This window comes from Triplophysa dalaica, chromosome 4 (genome assembly GCF_015846415.1).
Source record: "Triplophysa dalaica isolate WHDGS20190420 chromosome 4, ASM1584641v1, whole genome shotgun sequence".
NCBI lineage: Eukaryota > Metazoa > Chordata > Actinopteri > Cypriniformes > Nemacheilidae > Triplophysa > Triplophysa dalaica.
The window spans coordinates 23134950-23160768 of NC_079545.1; the positions used below are offsets into that span (position 1 = coordinate 23134950).

General features: G+C 38.4%; 1 protein-coding gene and 2 non-coding genes across 5 annotated transcripts in view; 1 reads left to right on the forward strand and 2 right to left on the reverse strand.

Moving 5' to 3' along the window:
- Positions 1-21526, forward strand: part of ltbp3 (latent transforming growth factor beta binding protein 3) — a 45893-nt gene extending 24367 nt beyond the window's left edge. Inside the window, exons 6-30 of one of the 3 annotated variants that reach the window (XM_056746210.1) lie at positions 386-472; positions 2507-2626; positions 2927-3082; positions 3208-3324; positions 3412-3425; positions 3569-3632; positions 3800-3898; positions 6117-6242; positions 10377-10502; positions 10740-10868; positions 10975-11094; positions 11786-11908; positions 12289-12411; positions 14228-14347; positions 14461-14589; positions 14687-14857; positions 14964-15047; positions 16091-16219; positions 16699-16836; positions 17054-17194; positions 17576-17704; positions 18542-18703; positions 20167-20256; positions 20355-20486; positions 20622-21526. In XM_056746210.1, coding sequence (XP_056602188.1) covers positions 386-472; positions 2507-2626; positions 2927-3082; positions 3208-3324; positions 3412-3425; positions 3569-3632; positions 3800-3898; positions 6117-6242; positions 10377-10502; positions 10740-10868; positions 10975-11094; positions 11786-11908; positions 12289-12411; positions 14228-14347; positions 14461-14589; positions 14687-14857; positions 14964-15047; positions 16091-16219; positions 16699-16836; positions 17054-17194; positions 17576-17704; positions 18542-18703; positions 20167-20256; positions 20355-20486; positions 20622-20773 — 2981 coding nt within the window. In that variant the 3' untranslated portion in view covers positions 20774-21526. Of the gene's footprint in view, positions 1-385; positions 473-2506; positions 2627-2926; positions 3083-3207; positions 3325-3411; positions 3426-3568; positions 3633-3799; positions 3899-6116; positions 6243-10376; positions 10503-10739; positions 10869-10974; positions 11095-11785; positions 11909-12288; positions 12412-14227; positions 14348-14460; positions 14590-14686; positions 14858-14963; positions 15048-16090; positions 16220-16698; positions 16837-17053; positions 17195-17545; positions 17705-18541; positions 18704-20166; positions 20257-20354; positions 20487-20621 lie in introns of all 3 variants that reach the window. The other 2 variants (XM_056746209.1, XM_056746211.1) reach the window with 2 other exon arrangements.
- On the reverse strand, positions 16900-16972 carry trnam-cau (transfer RNA methionine (anticodon CAU)). Its single transcript has one exon. It is a non-coding gene; the product is annotated as a tRNA-Met (tRNA).
- Positions 21527-22133: 607 nt separating the features above from the next.
- On the reverse strand, positions 22134-22206 carry trnam-cau (transfer RNA methionine (anticodon CAU)). The gene has a single exon. It is a non-coding gene; the product is annotated as a tRNA-Met (tRNA).
- Positions 22207-25819: the final 3613 nt, after the last annotated feature.

Sequence of the window (25819 nt, forward strand, 5' to 3'; positions counted from 1 at the left end):
AATGAAAAGACATTTTGAATAAGTAGGAAATCAAACAGTTCTATGGCACTTTTGACTACCATTGTGTTTTTGTGGTAAATGTATCCCTTTAAAGGAATAGTTCACCCAAGAATGACATTTCATGCACTCAAGACTTCCATTGAAAGCTGTAAATTTACCATCAATTAATAGCTTTACTGAAAATTTAATTCATTAAAGTGATACTAACAGAAAAAATTAAAAGTGATTAGCTAAAAAGAAATTTGGTCAGTTTCTCACACAAATGTACTGTATGGTGCTATACTGCATATAACATACTTACTAATAATATGATAACATCATTTTATATATTGGTGAACTTTTGCCAGAAGAATTGAATAACAATTCTCCGTTTTTTTTCACAAAGACTCTGGGAAACACCAGACTATAGTAGAGGACTTTGGCTCCACGTGCCCTCAGGGATATAAGAGACTCAACAGCACTCATTGTCAAGGTAATGCCTGTGTGCTGTACTGATCTTACAAAATGCAGGTATGTTGGTTGTCGGTATGTTGTCTGTATGTTGGAGTGCATTTACAAATGAATGATCTCACACTGCCAAAACAATTGCACCCTATTTAAATATGACATCTATATGTCAAATTCACAATGATATACATCATGATATATCATCATCAAGTAGATCATGCTTCATTCTTCTGAATGTTATATTTGATTTCAAGTCCAAGTGATTGTATTTTTATTATAAGTAGCGATGGGTAGATGCTTAGATACTGATCATTTAAATGCCCTCTGCAATTAATCTGTTGTTAAACAAAAAGATTTCACTTTATTTATGGACAAATGTTCATTCCAGACCATGAGACACATAAAGTCAAGTCTTTGCTGACAGTTTGGAGACAAATTGGATAATAGTGGCTGCAGCAGAACTGGATACATTCTGAATAAAACTACAAGGAAGATTCAAAATAGTATTATTTCCATAAACTCCATTATTGACTCTCCTGGCCTTTTAAAGAGAACTATTGAAGGAGAAGCAAGATCACGGAATGGTACTGTAAGCAACGAAAATGTACATCATGCAAGATGACTGACAACAACTGTCAGGTTTTAGTGGAAGCAGATGCTTCAGACCTTTGATATGCTACACGCTCTTTTCAGTTAAATCATTTTTCAGTTGCGGGGCACGAATGGATATAGAACAGCATTTTACATTCAAATGATGAGCATAGAAAGAGACACTAATTCACTATTATAGGACTATGAAAGGTGGATTATTTAGGCACATCCTTGGTATTGTGTTTGAGGCAGCTGTCTGACAGAATGTTGAAACAAGAAGTGCATTTACACTGCAAAGAACTAAAAGTGCAAGGTCAATTGTGTGAAGAATTTTGATGCAGAAAGATGCATCCACTGGATATGTACACGGTACACTGTTTAGGATGGTACTGAAAAGGACACTTACTTGAAAGTTAGAACTGATTAAAAAAGACATCAAAACCTGTTGAGTAAGACAAGTATCTATTACCGTCATCAACTTGACAGTTGACTTTTTTAAGAAAGATTCTATTCAGGAGGTGAAACGCATAGAGACACAATTTTGGCCCAAAATGAAAATAAATTTTCAGGGCAGGAAGAATATCTCACCATACATGACAACAGGAAATTGATTCTTCAGGAGTGGCAGAAGTTTCTACAATCGCCAAAAAAAAAACATCCTGGAAACACTTTCATTGTTTTTAATTCAGCTTGACAAGATGTGTGGATGATGGGAAAACCATCTGTACAGTCATTGACTGCAGCAGATTATTTTACAGTCCTGAAGAGTGTCAGCTGGAAAATCAATTACAAAACTGTACTGCAGTTACAAGAAAAAAAACCCGGAGAGAAATTTTGGCATTTCCCATTAATCTAATCTGAATCATTGACCTCGGGTTGTAAAAATTTAGATCATGTAGAGCAGCGGTTCTCAATCCTGGTCCTCGCGCCGCCCCGCTCTGCATATTTTGTATGCTTCTCCTACCGCTTCGGAGGTTTGTTCAATACGCCCGCAAGAGCCCTGCGAAGTAAACATCACTAGATATTCTGCCATAATTCCAGTTCGAAATGGGCATAATGGTGCAAATCTCAAGATTACGGTTAAATAACCCTTCAATCTTCCGTAGTAGGTTTTGTCTGTGTGAAGACGCTGCAGGCAGTAGTGTTGCGCAAATTTGTGTTCTTAAATTGACGTCAGCCGATTTCCTGTGTGCAGGGATTAGAGAGCAATGAACACAGTTCAGGGAACACGTCAATCGGAACGCGGTTCATTCATTGAGCTCTCTTCTAATAAGATAGAAATTTAAATCAGGTGTGTTAAACAAGAGATACAAAAAACAATAAAGGGGGGGGGGACGAGGACCAGGGTTGAGAACCGCTGATGTAGAGCATAAGGTAACTCATAATTTTGTATTTGTATTTTACAAATGTTTAAGGTCATTGTTTGTTGTTCTCTCCTTGTGTTTGTCAATCTCTGTTGCCGTTGTAGACATAAATGAATGTATGATGCAGGGACTGTGTCAGAATGGAGAATGTTTAAATACGCAAGGAAGTTTCCGCTGCACCTGCAAACTTGGATATGTACTGATAGAAAGGACGCGGTGCATAGGTGAGACATAAACATATATACACTACTGTACAAATGTGGGTCACTTAAGGGTCACTTTATTTTTATTAGTATTTTTGCCACTACCAAAAGTATAAAGAAAAAACAAAAACACAATTATGTCTGTATGTGAACATTTATGCGTACACTTAAAGATCAAAAGGTTTTAAAGATCCTGAGAAACATTTCAGTAAAGAGAGTAATGTATGTTCAAATGCAAAAAACAATAAAAAGAAAAACTTTGGTAATTTAGTTTTTAGCACAAATGATTTGCATAATTTATTTGTTTTAATTTCTTTGTAGCACTATCTGTTGAGCAGGGCCCCTGTTTCAGAATGGTTACTGAAGCAGGGAAATGTGAACATGTTCTTCCAACACGGCTTTCCCAGGAGATCTGCTGCTGCACTGTGGGTAAAGCATGGGGTAGCAACTGTGAGAGGTGTCCACAGGACGGCACAGGTGAGTGTGTTAAATCTACACTGTGTATATGAGGCTCCAGTATAACCTATTGACTCTGGATAAATAACGTCTCTCTCTCTCTCTCTCTCTCTCTCGCTCTTTGCTTTAATTCGTTCTCTCTTCAGCTTCCTTTAATAAGATCTGTCCAGCAGGAAAAGGGATGTCTGTCCTGACCTATCGTAGCACACTGTCCATTCAACCCTTTCACACCAGTATTGAACACAATCCCAATCCTAAAAATGGTACAATAATCCGTTCTACGTTCATATATTGACAATTTTTTGTGTTTGTTTATTAATTCATTAATACATTTTATTTTGTGTTTTCAGAGTTCAAGCCTCCGGTAAGTTTGAAAAACTAGTTTCACTGATCCAGTGAGGAAATCAAAAGTCATTTGATAGAAAAATGTATATATTCACCACTGTACATGTAGAGCACATCTACCTCTGCCAGTTCTTTCAACTGATTTTTTCATCATATCAACAGGAAGTGCATGTCCAGACGACCACACATCTCTCACCAACCAGCACGCATGGTCCTCGCATCCCAGGTAGACTTATTCTGCCTGTCTTACTTGTCTTTTGTAATGACAGTTTATTATATAAATGAGCTATGTATTTCTATATCTCAGCTGATTCAATATTTAGCTTGATTAGGCAGTAAATGCATTTCACATGTCTTACTTCTTCTTTTCTCTGTATGTCTTGATAATATTAGTCATAGTGGCCAAGCCGACCCCTCCTCCCTATGTTTGGGTTCCACCAGAGAGCGATACCCCCAAAGTCTCATTAGAACACCCACCGACGGTAGTCTCGCGTAAGTTTCACCAAGTCTGCTTCAAAAGTTAACTGTCAAACGTTGTCTTTGGAAATTTGGTTTTGGACATATTTTACTCACCATCATGCCAAACTATGTGAACATGTCCTGTTTCTTCAGATGAACACAATTGGTGTAATAATTTTCAAAATCCTGGTTGTTCCTGGTTTTGCAATGATATGTTTTTCATAAAACTAATCCACACGACTCCAAGGGGTTAATTCATGTCATATGTAGTGAAAAGACGAAAACCTTCACATGAAATGGCATGGCAGCTCATCTTATCTCGACATTGAATATCATTAGTTCTTACGTGTCTAAGAATCAAAGAGATTTGAGGTGCGTAATTTACAACTGCTGAGATAGGAATGAATAGTTATGCAATGTACTTATTTAAGTTTTTTAGTTTTAATAAATTTGCAAAGTTGTAAGTCACAAATCAGTTTTTTGTTTTGACATTATTGTTCATGGAGTGTAGATTCATGTAAAAAAATAATTTAAAGTAGTTTTAGATAAGGCAGCAATATAACAAAATGTGAATAAATTGTTTTTACGAAAAAACTTGTGTGAGACACTGTACATATTTAAAGTCTAAAGCGACATATCTTAGCAAAATATGCACAAAATCGTATTTCTTTTTACTCCGTATTAACCCACTGAAGTCAAATGAATTTGTCAAAAAACTGTCATGGAACAGAACCCAGATGAAGACAGCTCTTCTACAAAACCAATGTACTTAATTAAATAGAATGAAAACAAGACTGAACAGAAAAATTCCTTGAGGGGGAAAACATGAACAAAATACTTTATCCAAACAAAACTTAGCTTAACTTAACTTAATTTAACTTAAAGAGACCAAGGGCAACAGGACGAGACGGGGATAAATACAAACGATCCAGCACAGGACAGCAAACACAAGGGCATTAAATAGGAGAGGAACAGAAGAGACATAACGAGGGTTACAGGTGAAGGGCGTGAATTTATGGGATCATGTACAAGGAAACAAGGGTGAGAGGGAGGACGGGAGAGCACAAGGCACAAATCAATGACCATGTTTCTCCAAAACAAACACAAGAAATAGGGCTGTCATGATCCCGTCGGCCAGAACAAGAGATACAGCTGCTAGGAAGGCTAGATCATGACATGAATTACTTTTATGATGGATATAGGCATTTTTGGATAATTTACTCTTCTTTTGGCATTACAAAGTCAGGATTATTACTCCATTTGACCGTTAAACCCCGCCCCCCTTAGTTACTGTTGCTAACTCGGACAAGCAACCGGAATTCCTAATGTTTTTCAAAGGCAGCTGTCAGTATGAAAACCTTGTCCGAAGTTGTTTTTGGTATATTTTGGACACACTCTGTTGTCTAGGAGAATTCAAGTACGACTTAAATATACCATGGAGGGATATATAAACAATTTTAAAATAAATATGGTGGATAATAAAATTAGTGTGGAAGCGAGGGTGAACAGATCACAATGCAAGCGGGAGAAGCCTCATGTTAGGGTCGTCACGATCGCAAATGGCATCATCTAGGATCAACTGTTCATGTACCGCAGTGTAGGATTAAATTATTTTACATTTAACCAGTTTAGTGGAGTCCTTGGTTTTATGACCTACAATGTACATGCTGTGAGAACATTAAGTTTTTATGTTTGTACGTTAGTGTGGAGTCACTAGCTTAACTAGTTTTAGCCAGAGATTCAATACTCAAGCACAAGATGACATTAACGATCTGCAGATGAAAACTATAACTTAGTAAAAGTAAAACAAACAGAAAATTAACGTTTTTGTTTTCACTGGGATTGGAGTTGAATCGGGTTACTATGCCCACAATTCTCTCTTTTTGTGTGAGTTTAGGAAATTGAATAAAATTAATTCCATTCCTCATGCTCCCAGGACATCTGGGATTAGTGTAACATGTACCCTAGGCACATCGTTTTATCATTTTTGTAACATAAAACACCATAAAACCAATGAGAGCTTTGGATCTTACAATGATTCTCTATGGTGCTGAAATCTAAAGTTGTCAGAGTTCTGGTCCCCGTGCAACTCCTATTCAACTGCCATTGGCTCATCTACGTTCGAGGGGAGGGGCTTGCCTATAGGTTAATTGTGTTCGCCTAAAGAAAGGAAGACATGTACACCTAGGATGGCATGAGGGTGAGTAAATTATGGCATACATATAATTTTTTTCATGTTTGTGTGAAACAGCGATCGATGAGTGCAAGCTGAGCAGGAATATATGTGGTCAGGGAGAGTGTGTGAACACACTGAATGGCTTTACTTGTCACTGTCATGCTGGATACCAACCGCATGTACAGAGAAAGAGTTGTGTGGGTAGGTACACACATGTATGTATATATAAAAAGAGAGAGATAAATATTGTAAACATAATATATGTGACCCTGGACAACAAAACTAGTCATAACTAGCACAGGTATATTTGTAGCAATAGCTAACAATAGGTTACTGATCGTAACCCTGGTTCTCTGAAACATCAAGTGGAGAGATCCACTTATGGGAAGGGCATCCGTACCTGACCTCTACCTACCTGTACCTGAGAAGCATCCAATTGCGCCAAATCTGGCTTCGACAGACAGGAGCGCGTGACCTATGCCAGATGAGGGCACGCCCCCTAACCTAATGCATACAGGCACCTGCAGCACTTTTCCTCAGTGAGCATATTCGCTTCTCGTGCAACAAGCGGGGCATACTTGGTGGACTTCTCCACTCAATGTTTCAGAGAACCCGGGTTACGAACAGTAACCTATTGTTCTCTTTAATCATATCGTGTTCGAGATCCACCTATGGGAGATATGGTAAACTCCCCGGTTGCCCAATATAATCTCAACGAGGCTCTTAAAGCCAGAGGACGGTCACCTGGAAAGGCGGTGCATGACACGTGACAACACAACACCCCACATGGGAGTGAGCTATCCCAGTATATGTATGAATGACAAAATTACAACATTCTGGGCTGGAGTGAGATTGCTTTTAATCTCGTTCACTCTAAAGCTGAGTGAGGGGATGTGCTCACGATGCACGTATATCACCACTTTATCTTTGGGATGGGCTATGATCTGACTATCCTCTATACAGTATGTGAAGATTCTGAGAACCGCTATTCTGTGCGCAGTTAGCCCCGCCTCTCCACACAGACAGAACAATCTCTGTACTCAGTGAGAGCATGAAAGGCAGAACAGATGCCTTGGTAGGCGAAACGAAGAAGTTTCCTATGCAGAGGATAGATGCTTTGTGGATAAAAGCGTTCTTCATATCGATGATGTGAACTGTTCGGATGAATTAAGCGAGAGAAAGTGGCGTGTGTTAACATTTAGAAATTGTATTTCCTTAAATGTTTGTTCAACATTCTGAGGTCCAAAATGGGATAAAGCGAGACAACTTTTTTTGGAAGTAGGAAATAACGGGAGTTAAACCCCTGATTGCATAGATGTGGAGGTACCACCCGTACCGCCCCCTTCTCTAAAAATATTTCGTCATTCAGAATGTGAAGTCTGTACCCCTTCATTATAGTGCGAATCCCCCAGTCTGGAAGTATCCCAGTAGACTGGTAGGCTGTTATATGATTCATGAGAGTCCCCCACATATACTGATGGATCACATTGGGCTGTTGGTGCGGCCAGTTCGTTCCTATATCCGATAGGAACACTTAGGGGCAGCATGAGGGGTTGCGTAGAGACGTTCTCACTTGTAAACAAAATTGTTGCATTCGTTTGCTTTTTGGGAGTAAATTGTGTTTTAGTGAACACATGAGCCAGAGCCTTTTGTAAATCTGTGTGAGACTGGTGTAGGTAGCTATGTGTTTACACTGCTTGTACACTTTTTCTCACGGAAGAGAAGTTCTCTCTCATAAACAAATGTATTGCATTCGTTTGATTTTACAGCATTTCTTGTGTTTTTGGGCCGAATCTTATTTCACCGAAGGGGCCGGAGCTTATTTCACAACTTCGCCTTGCAGAAAATAAAGTGGGACGGATAGTATACGTATTTGGCGTGCTGTCCCGGGGGCAAGGGTTCTGAGCTCTGTGATTCTCCCTGAACTCCGAGGAAACACCCTTTGACCAGGGAGAGGGCCACGGGTTTAACCCGAGCATACCCCCCCGGTACTGAGGTATAAAATAGGGGCTTGTTGTGTGGGGTTGGGATGTTGCGAGACACTCGAGAGAATGGAGGTAAGCAGCTTGACTATTTATTGGGCTGATAGGATGATTGCTGTGATTGCTAATCGAAAGCCAGCCGAGTTAATTATCTTCACATGCTCCTCCCGAACCTTGTTAATAAAACATCATTTTACAAGTTTGCCTCACAGATAATAAAGTGTGACGAATAGAATGCGTATTTGGTGTGCTGTCCCAGGGCGAGGGCTCTGAGCATGGTGATTCTCCCGAAACCTGGAGCACCCGCCCCTTGACCAGGGATAGGGCACCGGGCAAGGTGTATGCCCGAACCCGGAGCATTTGGGAAGGGAAAAGAAGCTGCGGGAGCAGCACTGCTGTGGCAGTGGGTAAACGATAGAGAGGCCCCTGCGGGGTAGTTGCTGCAGCGAAACTGGCTTCATTTTGGGTGATGTCTGCTGTGGCAGAGCACGAGATGGAAGCATGAGCCCGATACTGGCTTCCTGTTGGGTGTTGTATACTGAGGCCCCTGGGAGGGGCGGTCGCTGTGGCGATACTGGCTTCAAGTGAGTGGTGTCTACTGCAGCAGAGCGTGTGGTGAAAGCTGGGCCCCCTACGGGGGGGTTATTGCGTCGATATTAGCATCTGGAGTGGAGGAGTCTGCTGCGGTGGGGGGGATAAGGGTGTAGCGGATCCATGTGGGGAAAATTGAACAATTAGGTGCGGGTTGGCACTAGATGATTCAGGCGATGAGGGTCTGATGGGCCGAAGACTCTTTGATGCCCAGCGACAGAGAGTTTGGATCTGGGGTTCAGAGAGACTTTTTTAGACGGCCATGGTTGTCGCACCTATGCAGAAGGGGTGGCTCGAGAAATGGTCGGTTGGGAAGCCAGAGAGGAGTAGGAATGATTTGAGGTGCTTTTGGAACCAGAAACATGTGGTTGGGCGATCGGAGTCGTCCATGAAGAGTGGGTCGGAGGGGAGTTTGATGTGAAGGAGTAGGAGATGCAGGTAGTTTGATAGAGCTTGGTATGGTTGGATGGGGTACTGGAGGTTGAAAATGTAGATGTGGTGGCCTTTCTTTCTTTGGTCGGACTTGCTTTGTTTGATGAAGAATGAGATGGTTCCAGGGTCTAGTACGGATAGGTCAGAGAAGGTGTGAGATGAATGGGCGGCCTTGGGGGATGATGCGCATCGCAAAGTTTAGGTAGCAGAGTATGGAAAGCAGCTCGCATTTGGAGCAAGATGAGTTGGTGATTAGGGTGATTAGAGCAAATGCAGAACAAATGCCAAAAGTCGGGATGGATGGGCATCAGGCCCGGCTCCACTGGGGGCTAGGCTTTGCCCACCTTATCAGAAGCTTTGCTCACCTTGCCGCCAGAGCCAATGAGAGAGAGGATCCGCAATCTGCCATTGCTGTGAATAAACTGTATTTGCCATTGCAGTGAACTGACTAGGCGTGAATCTCTGCGTCAGAGTCCTGCACAGGTCCTTTTTGATAAACCAGCACCCGCAGTAATAAAAGAACACCTGTCCCGACATCAGACAGCAGCACTAATTTAATTCCGTTCCCAACCCTACCCATTTGACATAAATGCTGTGTCCCGAACCCCACCCGCATTACATCTACATGATGTTGACAAAACCATTTATTTTCTCACGCAACAAGTATCAAACTATTAGGATATATGCATTTTTAAACATGTAGTAACTAAAAATGTTTCCTACAGTAAATATATCAAAACTTTATTTTTGTGAGTGGATGCAAAACAATGGCAAACAAAAATGGCCAGAAACATGCCTACGAACTTTACTTGCTACTGCCCGCTCTTTGGGAATTACTTACTCAAGTTTGGTATCCAAGTTAAGTTTAGAATTTCCGCTTTAGGGCTCATCTACTCTCCACAACGTCATTACAGCGGTAAGCCAATAGAGAGCGTCAAAACAAACCTGTTTATTCTTAGCAATGGACTGATACACCATGTCTTATTGATAACTTTAAAGACAATTTTCTCAATATTATTATTTATGTTATACCCTCAGATTCCTGACTTGCAAATAGTTGTTTCTCGACCAACCATACATCAAAGGAAAGCTTATTTATTCAGCTTTCAGATAATAAATCTCATTTTAAAAAATTGACCCTTTGACTGGTTTTGTGGTCCAGGGTCACATATTCATCTTCGCCTACATATGTCTGAGACTGAAAGAGACTGAGCACTTTTGGTGTATTAATTGACATACTAATGTTATGGTCAAGGGATAAAAACATCAACATCAGTGTTTCTACTAGATCAGTAAAATTATTTATAACATTTGGTCTCTTTCTCTGTAGATGAAAATGAATGTGATTCTGAACCATGTGGCAGAGGCATCTGCATTAACACCATGGGCTCCTATCGATGCAACTGTTACAATGGTTTCAAACTTGTGGTGCAAAATGGAAAACGCAGATGTATCGGTGAGTGTCCGGCAAAGGGTATTTTATTTATTCAGCTATTCCGAGGTAATCTATTTCTACTTTAATTGACACTGGTTAGAGTCGCAGGTTGTTGGGCTTGGAATATCTAGGATTACTAACCAGACACATGTCTACTGTACGCTGCCACTTCATAGGAACTTTAAAGGACAGTGACAGTTATAGATAGTTCTGCATAAATAAATGGTGACTAACACTTTTTTGCATGGATACTTACAGATATAAATGAGTGTTCTAAACCTGATATCTGTGGAACTGGAGGGCAGTGCATTAATTTGCATGGGTCCTATAAGTGTGAGTGTCTGCCTGGCTTCAAAAGCAAATCCCGCAGACAACCTTCCTGCGAAGGTGAGGACATCAACCCATGTGTTGACCCATATGTTATAGATATACATAATGTTCTGTTTGTTTGTGATCGTCAGAAACTAAATATCAGAGATGTCTCTTTCTGCAGATATTAATGAATGTTTGGATCCTCATACCTGTCCTGATGAACAGTGTGAGAATACTGTTGGATCCTATGAGTGCATACCCTGCCAACCTGGTTACCATGCACAAGGAGGAGTTTGTTACGGTCTGAAAAACACACACCCTCATGCACACATGCAACCACTCACATGCCGTTTATCAACTTCCATCTTCTACTGAGCTCCTTACACAACCTCTTGGCATTTCACAGCTAAACAAAAAAAGCTCCTAGGTATTGTATGTCAGTGATGTTATTACAAGGTTTTTGGTGGCAACAGTCAGGATATGTAATTGACCAGAAAACCGTTTGGTTTATTGAATGATTATGTGGATTTATTATCATTAGTGATTAAACCATTGCCTGTTTTATGGTCATATTTTTATAGAGCTTTGGATTTGTTAAACAAAGTACAATAGAAGTACATCTGGCTGATTTATTTATAATATCCTCTTTAATTCCAACATTTTCCAAAAACGCATTTAATTTAGTTTCCTTTATTATCCATTTTATTATTTGTTATCTGCTTTAATTTATATGTATTATGTATACACTACCATTCAGATACAAATGTAATTATTCCAAAATAAATCAAAAGATTTTACAGTTGCATCTTCGGTGAAGTCATCCTTTATCTAGAATTTTCAGAAATGTTATATATTATACAGCAAGCCTGCTCTCTTCACATCCATATTGTTAAAAAGGCCATGTTATTCAACCATGACATAAGTGGTTTTATCCAGGTTTTTTAGTTAAATTTGACATAAATGTAATCTTACAAGAGCTGTGTTCCCTTTAGACATCAATGAGTGTCAGAAGCGTGGTGTGTGTCTCAACGGCAGATGTGAGAACTTACAGGGATCACATCGGTGTCTATGTAATGAAGGCTTCCTGCCAGAGGCCGACAGCAAAGGATGCAGAGGTCAGTGGCACACAGCCAACACAACTCAACGGAAAGTTCATATAAAAAATACAACTTCTGTCATCATTTATTCACCCTCATGCTGTTTGAAACTAGTTTCTTTCTTCTGCAGAACACAAAAGGAGATATTTTGAGAAACATTTTGTATCCACACAATCGAAGTCAATTAAAATCAAAGTTGCTACCAACATTCTTCAAAATATATTTTGTATTCTGGAGAAAGAAAGTCATACAGGTTTAAAATGACATGAGGGCGAATAATAGATGACATTTTTGGATGAACTATCCCATAAATAACATTATGTCAAATGCAAACTTTCAACAGTTTTATTTTAGTTCTCATTCTGGACAGACATTTTTGGATGGTTATGTTTCCACAGACATTAATGAGTGTCTGGATAGCCGTCTGTGTGCTAATGGTCAATGCATTAACACGGAGGGATCATTCCGGTGTCAGTGTTACTCTGGTTACCAGCCTACACAAGAGGGAAGCCACTGTGAAGGTCAGTTAAAAACATTTAATGCAACCCAGAGATGGCAGATTACTTAAAGTACAAGACTTGTACAAGTATCTTTCTTTGTCTGCAGGCTGTAGGATACACAAAACGTTTCGGTTCTAATCGGCTTCTTAAGAAAGTGCTGTCTATTTGTATGTGGTCTATTTATCTGACCTGCTATAGCACAAGGACTGCGCGTGGCTAAAAGATCGGTTTTAGTCTTGTATTAACAAAATAAAAAAACAACAAACGTTTCCACAATTCACTTCCAGCTTTTTATGAGAGTTGCAAATTAAAGGGGTCATATGGCACGAATACATGTTTTTCTGTGTCTTTGTTGTGTGATTTAAGTTGCCCATGCATGTATTAGACACGTAAAATTTTTAAATTTAAGTGCCAGAACAAAACAAAAAGTTCCATCTAAAAGCGAATGCTCACCCAGACCTACCCGAAACGCCTCGTGTAACCACACCCCCACAAAACTACATCAGTTCGTGGTATGATTTGACTGCCCAAATGTTTACGCAAGTAAGGTGGGTGTACCTAACAGTACAACTGCTTTGGAACCTGATGTTCCAAATATTGTAAGAGGTGTTACGTTTCCATGTAAAAAGTATCTGCATTTCTTGCTTTGGTCTTCGTCAGAATCGACATGCACCACCTGCTGGTGAAGTGGTCGGGCAGCAGGTATAGATAATGCAGCAGTGGATTCGGCGCTCTATCTCCTTGAATTGCCTGATGTGAAACTTTGAATTTCAAGCTGAATTTGAACCATTGAATTTGTTGAGGCAAATTTTTAAACCGAAATAATATGGACTGAACATTTAAATATCGAATATTAAAGTCATTATTTTAATGGTAATTTAACATGCTTTTTTGCTTCAAAGACTAATTGTATTAAAATACTTCCATAAATAACTATAAGTAACTATTACTATATTTGCGTCCACACCAGTGGACGATAACGTTATTTTTATTTTAAAACAGCCCTGCTACTATGTGTCAAGCATTCTGACTTCTTTACAATGTTAAACGTGCTGTCTTCTCATGCTTAACATGGTCAACTTGTCAAAAAACGAGTTGGACGTATTACGTAGTATTTCGTAAAAACTTTTCTTAGTTCCTTTTTGGACATTTCTCCCAGAAAAGCATGCGGCACGGCCACAGGAGAGCAGGAGAAGGAGCATGCGCAGACCTCACTTTCACTTGTGTGCAGGAGAGAGAGAGAGCATATGTTTGCGAAGTTCAGGTGTTGATTGGTTAACTGCATGTGGGTGATGAATGTTATATAAACTGTGGATATAACGCTGGATTTGGAGATCATTTTTAAAACTGATATATGGAGTCGTCCGAGCGCTAAAAGATGCCGGACATGAACCGCATGCGGTGAGTGAAACTGATGTCTGTGTTTTGTTGACAAGGGTGCGCACGTGCTTTTGTTCAGCCTACCCCTCCCCCCTAGACGCGCCATATGTTTTCAGACACAATCATAAAGCTGTATCTATCTTTTATAAATGTGATCAAACTAAATACTCTTCAAAGATAAAAAGTATGCAATACTCTATAGGCACTCAAGATTAATATGAGATTCATTAAGAATCATTATTTAACGGCCAGAAAAACCTTTAAATCATATTTTGCTCTTGGTGTAGATATATATACATATGCACTATGACCCATCTGCTTCCAAAACATTTCTCATTTACATTCTAAATTACAATATAACATTCCAAGATTTCCAATTAATAGTATGTGAGGTTATAGCTACACATTAAAATAGATGAATTATAAACCTCCCTTTTACTTTCTTTCATTTATTTAGATATCAATGAGTGTGACCGGTCATCTAACTGCCAGCGAGGACGCTGTATCAACACAATGGGCTCATACCGCTGCGAGTGCCAGAAAGGTTATATGCTGGTCAGTGGACGCCGGTGCCAAGGTAAAAGTGCATAAAAACAGATGAGTTTTACTGTTTTCGTGAGGGCACCTCATGCAGTTCCATTAGTTTCTTCATTCTAGTTATTGTTCACTCTCTCGCTTCTTCTGTTTCAGACATAGATGAGTGTTCTGTGGACAGGAGCCTGTGTCATCCTCATGGTGTATGTGAAAACAGACAGGGCGGATATATTTGCGTTTGCAACGATGGTTACATGTTGTCTGAAGACAAACACAGCTGTGATGGTAGGAGCTGTGGGATATTTCACCAAAGTGCTCAGCATAGTTTTGTGTGTATGTGTGCATGTTTGCTTAAACAAAATTGCTTTATTTTTCCATACAGAGGTTATGGTGGATCTGAACAATAAGAAGGAATGCTATCTTAATCTGGATGACACTGTATTCTGTGACAGCGTCTTGGCAACCAATGTTTCTAAGCAGGAGTGCTGCTGTTCTATCGGTGTAGGATGGGGGGATCACTGTGAGATATACCCCTGTCCCGTCTACCACTCAGGTTAGAGACAAACAGACACATTTATTGATGGAAGATAATGTGATCGATGCATTAATAAATCAATCGATTGATGTATAGGGCTTTGATTGATGTCTGTCGTTTCTAGCGGAGTATCACTCTCTTTGTCCAGTGGGCAGAGGATTTTACCATGAGGAGGGAAAGATAGAATATGGATTACCTGTGCACAGAGGTACGAGTGCACATTACACATAGGGATGCAGCGATTACCGAGGTTAACCATTAACCAGGCTTAAAAACATCACGGTTAATTAATCCTTAAGGCTCTGTTACATCGCATGTTTCAAGGAAAGCACACAGGATGCGGATATTCTGTATGTGCAAGCTCAAATTCAAAGTCTACTCCTGCGGCAAGTTTAACCATCCATCCATCCATCCATTTTCTACCGCTTATCCGGACTACCTCGGGTCACGGGGAGCCTGCGCCTATCTCAGGAGTCATCGGGCATCAAGGCAGGATACACCCTGGATGGAGTGCCAACCCATCGCAGGGCGCAAGTTTAACCAATTTAACTTATTTTATGTTATTATTTAGCGAATAGGCTCTATATCACGTTGATAAATCCATTGTTGTTTGCTTTAAATGAAAGCATTTGATCCGTGCGCGCTAGCTCTTAAAGGGACAGCAGCATAATAAATATATCTGTTGTAATGCTCACCAAGAAAAAATAGACTAACTGCTCCTGACTGATCTACTTTAATAACTTTAATATGGTTTGATCTATATTTCAGTATACTGTGAAGACTATGAAGTGTTATTTTACATTCGACTCCTTTATTCAGTTGCTGTACCTGATAACCACTGTTAGACCAACCTGAAACACCTAAAAAGCACTGATAACTTTATTTGTGTGATGCTTTATAACATTTATTTGTGCTATTGCTCATAATTTGATAATTTGTTCTAGTTTACTGATTTACTATTGTTGTTAGAGTTAGGCTAGTTATATGGTATTATGAGCTTATTTGTTAAGATTGCATGGGTAAAAACAAACTAATTTCTAGACATTATTATTTATTTATTACTTTTCGTGGCAGGGAAGTAAACTTTTTGTCAGGGCCAGTAAAAATGTAGAAATTAATGTATGCATAATAATCGTCATAATCTTGCAACTGTTATCGTACCAACAAAATCTATAATCGTTGCATCCCTAATTATACACATACACTCTTACTTTGACAAATAATAAACTCTCTTTTTTTCTTATTTTGTAGATATTGATGAGTGTGTGTTGTTTTCAAATGAGATCTGTAAGGAGGGACGCTGTATGAACACACAGCCAGGCTTTGAATGCTACTGCCAACAGGGATTCTACTATGACGGCAATCTGCTGGAATGTATTGGTAAAGTCACACAAATTTTCATGCCTGTTCAGGCAGTGTATACATCCTGAAACAAGTCTTTCAATTTATCTGTATTAAAGAACCTTAAACGGTTTAAGTTTCAACATTTTCTAAATAATACAAATATATTGGATCTCCGGACAATTTTAAGAATCCTCATGTTTTTTTGCAATATTATAAATGGATCTAGTAAATGTTTAAATATATTCAATTCTTTCATTTATTCAGAATAAATTTTGTCAGTCTGTTGCATTTTTAGAAACAATATCTAGCCTACACAAAAACTGAAAAAAGCATACAAGCAATTTGCTGAGTTTGGAGAATATTTGTTTAGTTTCTGTCAATAGGGGGCAATATAACGTCACGATTAACAATAGGTGAACTACTTGGAAACACAGAAGGGCCTTAAAATCTTTCAAATTTATCACATTGAAAAACTCACAAGAAAACAACATTTTCCCACTCTGTTTTCCCTGTAGATGTGGATGAATGTCATGATGAATCATTGTGTACAAATGGCCATTGTGTGAACACTCGAGGCTCATTCTACTGCACTTGCAACCCACCCTGGGTGCCTGACGCTACTAACAAAAAGTGTGTCTTTCCCACAGTCACAGGTATGTGTTGTTAAATGAGCATGTTCCGCTTCATAGTAAAGCTTGCTTGTTAAAGAAAAGCGATGCCCCGTGTGAGGCTCGAACTCACGACCTTCAGATTATGAGACTGACGCGCTGCCTACTGCGCCAACGAGGCTGTGGCGTAATGAGTGGGATAAAGTAATCTGACACCTATGCCGAACTTTACGCTCTTAACATCTTACCTGTTGTGCTGCAGATGTGGATGAGTGTCAAGAACCTGCTAATTGCAAAAATGGCCACTGTGTAAATACACACGATTCCTATTATTGCATCTGTACATCGCCCTGGATTTTGGCAACCGACCGCAATGGTTGTGTCACACCTGAGGAACAGGCGGGTGAGCAAACCTGTACCATGACGTGATGTTGTAGAATTTTATAATGAATTAGAGAAGAGCGCCTGAAATGGTGGAAATAATTAACAAAGTACATGATTTTAATATAACAGAGAATGCTTCAGACACTTGTTTATATTGAGAGTATTTTTTTCAAGTTCTGTATGATAGTAATGATTAAAAATATTATTACTGCTTTGCTTTATGTTTTTCTGGATTATTACTGATTAATGGAAATATTATTTGATGTCCTCACCCAAGACTGTGTGCTTCTGATGGCTCTCTCCTTGTTCTTCTCCCTCCTTTTTTCCATTTCTCTCTTATATCTCTACCTCTTTCTGTACATCTCTTTAGTAACGGGTGTGTCTGTGGTGCACCTTTCAGATGTGAATGAGTGTGAGGATCCCTCCTACTGTAGGAACGGGAAATGTGTCAACACTCCCGGCTCCTTCCACTGCATTTGCAAGCAGCCTCTTACCTTCAGTGCAGCCCTCAAGCAGTGCGTCTATGATGGTGGGTATGACAAACAATCAGCTCGACCTACCAAACACGGCTCTCCTGTTTTTGCCAAGTGGTTGATATCCTTAAGACAACATCATGTTGACCCTGGGACAACAATTAAACCAACCAATCAGATTTCAGAAATACATTTTACAGTTTATTTTAAGTTTAATCTTCCAACCAGGATTAGTTGCTTCTAGACCATTGTTTTTCACTTATCATTTCCCTCTGATTTTAGGGGTAAGCTAAGGTGAGGGTTGGGGTTTGTTGTGGGTTTAGGTTTTTTTTATGAAAATGTTGTCCTTAGGTCAAAAAAATATGTTGTCATGAGGACATCAACCACTTGGCAAAATCAGGTCGAGCAACCAAACACTGAAACACTGGGGATTGATACAATTATTTTGGATCTGATAAATGCAAATTGATCTAAATCTTTTAAAAACTAGTAATTTTCTATATTCCCAAATAGCCTCGATACAGTCCATATTTGATATGGTCAATTTATACGGTCAGTTCTTTAAATTGAGAATGGACAATTTAATCTGCTGTTTTTAGCGGTGTTAAGATGCAGTCATGCAAGACCTCACTTTTAACACAGGCATGTGTAAAGATGTGTTTTCTTCCGCTGTGTACTAAACGTCAGTATTTGCAATGTATTTTGAGCGTGTTTTTTTTTTGGTTTACTATTATTACAAGTAATTTCTTCTTATTTATTGCTGTGTCCAAAGCCAGTGATTTAACCTTGTTTTCATCTGCTCATCTAATTTTGTCCTCCGTAAACTCTCCATGTGTGTATGTTGTTTAAACCTTTATATTCTCCATCACCCCATCTCTCTTTCTCTCTCTCAGATCGCACTGCAGCACATAAGGACATATGTTTCCGTGAGGTTGATGAGGATCTCATGTGTACTATGCCTCGGAATGAGCTGACTGTGACTTACTCTGAGTGCTGTTGTCACTATGGTCGGGGCTGGGGCCCAGAGTGCCGTACCTGTCCGAACAGAAATTCAGGTAATGCCCCATGCTTTATCATTCATGTATACTGTTATGAAATAAATAGACCGCCTGGACACCCAAACATAAATTAAGTTCAATACATCCTACGCAGACATTTGCATTGAACACCCCCAAATGCATACTATAGATATGGTCTTACCTACAGATTGAGTGTGCTGTCAGGCGTCCAGCCGTCCCCAGGCTTTGTCCTGCTAAGCTCAGGAGATTTGGTCACTTTGACTAGATAGGTGATTAGATTCAGGTTCAGATAACAAGTATATTTGCAATTACTTCACACCAAGATTTTTTAGAAGGGGTTAGGGAGAATGACTCACTTTAAAAACAAATCATAAAAACGAGTCATACAAGCACATCAATGAGAAGTCTTCACCACAAGGTTCGGCCTGGAACAAAGTTCAGAGTTTCTTTTTATAGTGCCCCAGATAAACAGAGGGGCTGTGTCACAGGATGTAGCCTCCTTTGGATTCACAACAGCAATGCTATACATTGTTTTCCTACCTAAGTAAAAACAAGTCTCTAAATGCGCACATACTTTGTAACCACAGCGGAGATGTTATATCGCAGTGCAGCTGACACCTGCGCCTTCTTAGAACTTAAACATGCATATAGCTTCCTAGAAGCGTTAACACCTATAATCTATGTATTTTGCAATGCTAAGCATATCTTAACCACTTGAACTTTCTGCCTGTCGTTTTGAACGACACTCTTATTAGCTTAAGTTTTATATAACAATCTGGAACTTTTTATATGTTTCAAAAGCATAAGCATGGTTACCAGATATAATTCATACCAACGGCCAGCGCTGATTCTTCGATAAACGACAAAGAATTAACCTTGGCTGTGGTTATATCCAAATCGACCAAATGTCGCCGACTATTAATATTCCTCCTACAAGCCTCTTTAACTTTTCATTGATCCGTTCTTATTGACGAATAAACCTTTTGTGTAACTTTAGAAATCATATCATCCATTGATAGTTGCGGCCTTGGCTCGGTCCTTGGTCTCCCTCTCTTCCTTGGTTCTGATTTTTTTTTCTTTTTTTCTGGAGAACTTGGACAATTAAATCATGCATGTAATACTTGATAGGTTCACTGTGAAAGGACATATAATTTGTATTGGTTCTATTAGGTGCATTATATACAACAATACGTATGAAGTATTCACCCTTGAATGCATTTCAATGTATACTAAGCACTTGTTGGCTACCTTCTTCACTCTCTCCTTCCAGCTACTTCATTTCAATTGTTATTTATTTATGAGTTGGACCATTTGAAACATCCTTTTAAATGATATTTATTTATACATTTTTAATCACACCGTTTGCCTTTTCAATTAAATATGAATCTCTCAAATCATATTATTGTTTCATTTTTGTCACAATGATTGTGAAATTCAAAGTGAATTGAAGGAGCAAAATGACATAATTTCCCTTCATGGGGTTTCTGGTGTGTGTGCAGTACTTTTTAACAGACTGTGTGAGATGCATTTGGAGACCGAGTCTGACGGAGAGGGGGACTTTCTGGCAGCTTTCTCCAGCTACAACCCTGGTGATCATAACAGTTTTGCTCACCTTGAACTTTACAGAAAGTTACTTTAGTCACAGATGTGACTCAGTGTTTTGTTACTTTTTGTTTCACCCGTTTAGAGAGAGACAGTTCAGAAGAAGACTCCGATGAGTGTAGCTGTGCTAATGGTCGCTGTGTACGATCTTATCTGGGTACAATGTGTGAGTGCAATCCTGGGTTTGTTTTGGATCACTCACGAACACGCTGTACAGGTGAGTAATCGTGCAGACAGTCTTACACACAGGTTTGTTTTTTCATGCTAAACTAATAATATTTTAATAATAATCCACACACAAACCTCATGAATTTTATGTATCAAACTGTTAACTGTTTCTCTCTCTTTCTAGATATCGATGAATGTGCAGGGAGAGGATCAGGGCAGAGCCCCTGTAAGAATGCACGATGTATTAACACCTTTGGGTCATTTAGATGTCACTGTAAACTTGGATTTGTTGCTGCACGGCGACCCAATGTGTGTATACGGGCTAGGGCTCAATAACATCAACATAGTTCTGTTACAAACTAAAGAATCTCAGAGGATACACATCTCATGTACATAAACCGTGATATGCTAATACTCTTCCTTAGATCTAGTATAAAGCGTCGACAAACATTAACCCACAAGCACTCCAGAATCCTTATCTTATGATGGAAATTTGAGATCCTTATTATAGAATCATCATTACTTTTCTTAAATATTAATTATCTTGTTTTTTTTCTTGTGTTTATCTCTTCTACCAGTAATATGTTTGCACCATTTGAAAATGTTAGTTTTTGGATGAGAAATTGGCATTGGATGAAATGTATCTGTTAATTTAATTGGGCTAGTTCTTTGCAAGTTTTAGCTAATTTAAACAAAGCTCAACATTTTTGTAAAATATTGTTTTCTCATCTGTTTTTCTCTTCACATATTTTTTCTTTAAAAAAACCTTGTTAGGCTTAAAGTTAAGTTTTTGTTTTCGGAATCACCTATTTTTACAGATTGATATCAACGATCACCTGATTTTTGTGTAACTTTTTTACATTTGATGTCTTTGTCTATTCTCATTTGTTTATGGTGTTTTCTTTGTACATTATTTTTCTTATTTGATATATGCAACCTTTGTCATCTTTCTTGGGTTGCATGAAGCACAAGACTATTTTATATGAAAAGTTAGTCATTTAAAAACATGGCAGAGATACCTTTGGATTTCTAAACCTTTTTTTAAAAGTGTTTAACTGAAACAGAAATAAAAGAAAAATCTGTTTCTCAGATACTAGTGCCTTCTTGATTAGACACAACTGTGAGAGACATGTTAGTTTTCACAGCAAGTTGGGGAGATGCAGAAAAGACTAGACATAACTACACAGGTTCCATAGTAAAGCAGTAAGAAAAAGATGCTGTTCACCAAATAAATGAAGATAAATGAACAATAAAAAAGAAGAAATAAAAATGGAGTTCTAGATGAATGAACCTTTTTCTTAATCTTTCTATTTGATTTTTAAAATAAATTAAAAGGTTACAAAAAAAATGGCTCCTGCTTTGAGTAATGACAGCTGATTTATTACACCGCTGTTCATTTAGGAATTACAAGATCTGTTTTCACCTGCTCACTTTACATCTCCTGCATTAACATCTATTTTGTTCCCAGTGACATGGCAAGTACCTTATAGCTTCTAAAATGAACAAAATGGTAAACTCTTAGAGAATTGTAAAAATTCTCAACATTTACACAAGTACTATTTTGTTTCGGTACACTTTCTGCTCAATCAAACATTATCCATAATTAAATTGTCTTTAGCCTGTAATCTCGTGAGCCAATGATATGTACGTATTATATAATAGTAGCATATACTTAAAAGATATGTAAAAACAATTCTGCCCCGTGTGAGGCTCGAACTCACGACCTTCAGATTATGAGACTGACGCGCTGCCTACTGCGCCAACGAGGCCTTGCGTATTACCTTAATGAGGTCATTACTTCACCATGCAGGACGTCCCTGTAGATCACTTTTACGTCGTTATACAAAACATTATAACGGTACATATGGGTGTCCTTGCAAACCACATACGCATACAAATGTGTTCCAACATATGTTAAATATATTTTCCTGCATCTACTCCAGATGAATTCAGGTTGGAACACATTTTTATGAATACATCTGGAGTAGATGCAGGAAAATATATTTAACATATAACAGTTCAAATATATGTGACTATGCGACAAAACAAAATCCTCCTACATTGATGTTCTCTCATCAAATGATCCAACTTAATGTTATTGGCCTGACTTTTTGACATCTGATACTTGAAAAACTCACTTAGTGTTTCGTTCACAACAACAATTTCTACTAAAACACGTTTGTTTTTAACCGCAGCTCATATCTATAGCGTTGCACTACTGCCACCTTCTGGTGATAAATAACTCCTCTATGTAGTCCTGACAGATTCTCGTCATATGTCATTTATTTTGTTTTAAATACCAAAATAGACATTTCCTGCCCTGGTCACTACCAACACACTTCAGTACACTGTTCCTATTTTTTCCATTTCATTCATCAAGATTTTTCCTTTGCATTTCATACAACTAGGAAACACATGTTCTATTGTTTGACAGTATTCTTCAGTGTTCTTATTTACGTCTTTGTATTTATACTATTGTAGCCCAGTTATTAGCTTCTCTTTCCTTTTGCAATGCCAACTCCTTTGGCACTACAGGTGTCTTCTTTTGAATTCTATAGATCTCAATGATGCTGCCAAAATAACTCTTTCCCATTCTACCCTTTATGACACTGGATCATCCCTGAAATTAACATTTTCCATTATTCTTATACTTGGGGAATATTTAAAATGAATTTTGTGTCATTATTTACATTCATTGTAATCTCTGTCTCACAACTTTAATAGTGGTTTGTTTTGTTAGTTCAGTGCTTGGTTGTCTAATCCTCATTCACATTAATCATATGAAAGAATATGATCAATAGAGATATTTTCCCTTATTGTGTTTCACACAGAAAATAATATTCACATTCTTACATTTGGCAGACGCTTTTATCGCAAGCGATCTACATGGCATTATTATAGACATTTTGTTTCTATTTTAGTGCAATGGCTTGGGATCCAACTCAGCACCTTGGCATTGTTAGCACCATGCCCTTACCACTGAGCTACAGGAAAGCTGCAATACTGCAATTCAAGACTATAAAACAAGATATTAAAAACAAAACATGCAGTGTATTTAGATTATTCCTTTATGAATTCCTCATTAAAAAAGATCATAATGTTGTGAAAAGCCATAGGCTACTCATAATAAATTACCAAAGCGTTAATTTTCTAAAGTAAATACACAAATGTCATCTTACCAAACAAAATCTTTTATAAACACAATAAAAGCTAAGATGGTACATAAAACTAGGATGCAGCCCATTGTGATGGCAGAATATAAAGTCTTATCATAGGTCACGGGAACCTTTCCATCGTCACGTCTGCCTGCAGGGTTCTTTGCTGTAGATGTGGTTTTACATTTGCCTTTACATGGTGATAAAGGCTTGTGTGACTGAGTTGTCAACTTTTTAAACACGTTACCAGATGGTCTCACTGGAGAAATTGTGTTTAAACCACCGGTTGAAATATGTGGAAAGCTTTGAGATGTAAATCTTGATTTTATTGCAGTTATTAATATGTTTGTTTTTGTTAATGATGAATCCGCAGCAGTAAATTGTTTTTTATCTGTATTTTCTGTTGTTCCAGTAGTAGTTGCAATCGCAGTTGCATATTTTACACTGGTTGCCCTTCTCATTGCTTTCGTAGCTTGAGAAGATTGTTTTGGTCTAACTGTTGTTGTTTTACTTGTTTCAACTTTTGCTGGCTCTCTTGGTTTTTCCACTGTGCCTGGTACCCTTTTTTCAGTGGTTATATTTGGCAAATCTGCTGGTTCTGTGTTTCTTCCCGTTGTAGTAATTAAGGTCCTGAACGTATCCTCTGTTCCAGCTCTGGTTGTTTCTTTGCTTTCAATTGTGATTCTATTAGTAACTGACTTTGTATCATCTGTAATTGGATCTGGTATCGGAGATGCACTGCTGGTATCAGCTGTAGTTTCAGTCTCAGTTTGAGTGAAACATGTCACTATAGTTTCCGCCTTTGTTGTCTTTGAGGTTTTTCTTGCGATTACTTCTGTGGTCTTTATAAATCTTATCGTGTCTAATTCCCTTTTGCGGGTTGGTAAAATGGCAGAAAGACTTCTTTCAGGTTTGATTGACATTGTTAGAGCTGTATTTGATGCTGTTCCCACCTTCTCTAAGGTCTCAGATGAGGTGACACATCCTTCAGTTGTAGTTCCTTGTGACCCAGCTGCAATCACTGTTGTTGTTGTTTTCCAAGCCAGGTCAACAATAGCGACAGCAGATGATGCTTTCGGTACCACAGACGTCACTCTTGACATAGTTTTCATTGATGCTGTTTCAGGAAGGTTTGTGTTTGTTTGTAACTTTGTCGAACCTTCAGCCACAGTCAGTGTACCTCCTAATATTGTCATCTCTGATTGCTGGGCATCTGAGATTACTCTGGATGAATTTAGGAACAACTTGATATTTTCAAACCTAGGGGGGAAAGGAGTAATTAATAGCTTGAAATTAGCTTAAAATATGTTTTGATTGTTTATCTTTCATTAAAAAACTGTATTCTTTAAAAAAAAATTGTTTACTGTCAAACTATTTGTACATCCATAAAATGCGCACCTGATCACCCAAGATGCCAGCAGTCCAGTTGCGCTGATCACCCCTGCATAAACATGACAGTCAGAAATTTCTTTCATTTTTTCTACATTCTTTGTGAAGATTTGAACCATTGATCTTGGTGCTCAATTTAAAAATGTTGCAAAGTGGCTTCTCAGACTAAACCCTTTCAGCTCAGGGGACATCTTATTGATTTATTGTTAATGTTCTTATTCTCACATACAATAAATGTTTGATACGGTGTGATTATTTGAATATGTGCAGATTTGAACCAACCTCCAGTAATTACCAGCACAAGGACAAAACTGGGAGTCATCTTATCTTTCTCTCTGTTTTTAATTGACCTGAGTGAAACAAATACAAAAATGCAACCACACAATAACCAACAAAATGTCTACCGTGTAACTGCATATATTGGATCGTGCTGCTGATGTATTTATTTCTATATAAAAATATTATACCCTTTTATCACCATTTAATAAGCCTTAAAAGTCACATTTACACATTATTAACAAACTTTTACAAAAAGTATTTACACATCATCCAAATATCATGGTTTTCAGTTTAATTTCAGCCATGGTCTTTCATTTATTCAACAAGATACTGTAACATATGTTTTCCCCCCTCAAACAAAATCTGTCGGTTTAATTGCAGATTTGTATTTAAAAACTGCACAATGGCACAGCAATACTAAACATAGTATTAAAGATGTGGTATTTACCTGTTAGTTAGAAAATTTAAGAATGAACGATTAGCCTGTCTCTCCAAAAGACCTATGAAGGTGAATGTGATAGAACAACTAACGTTGGAGCAGCTCATTTGATTTGAATGT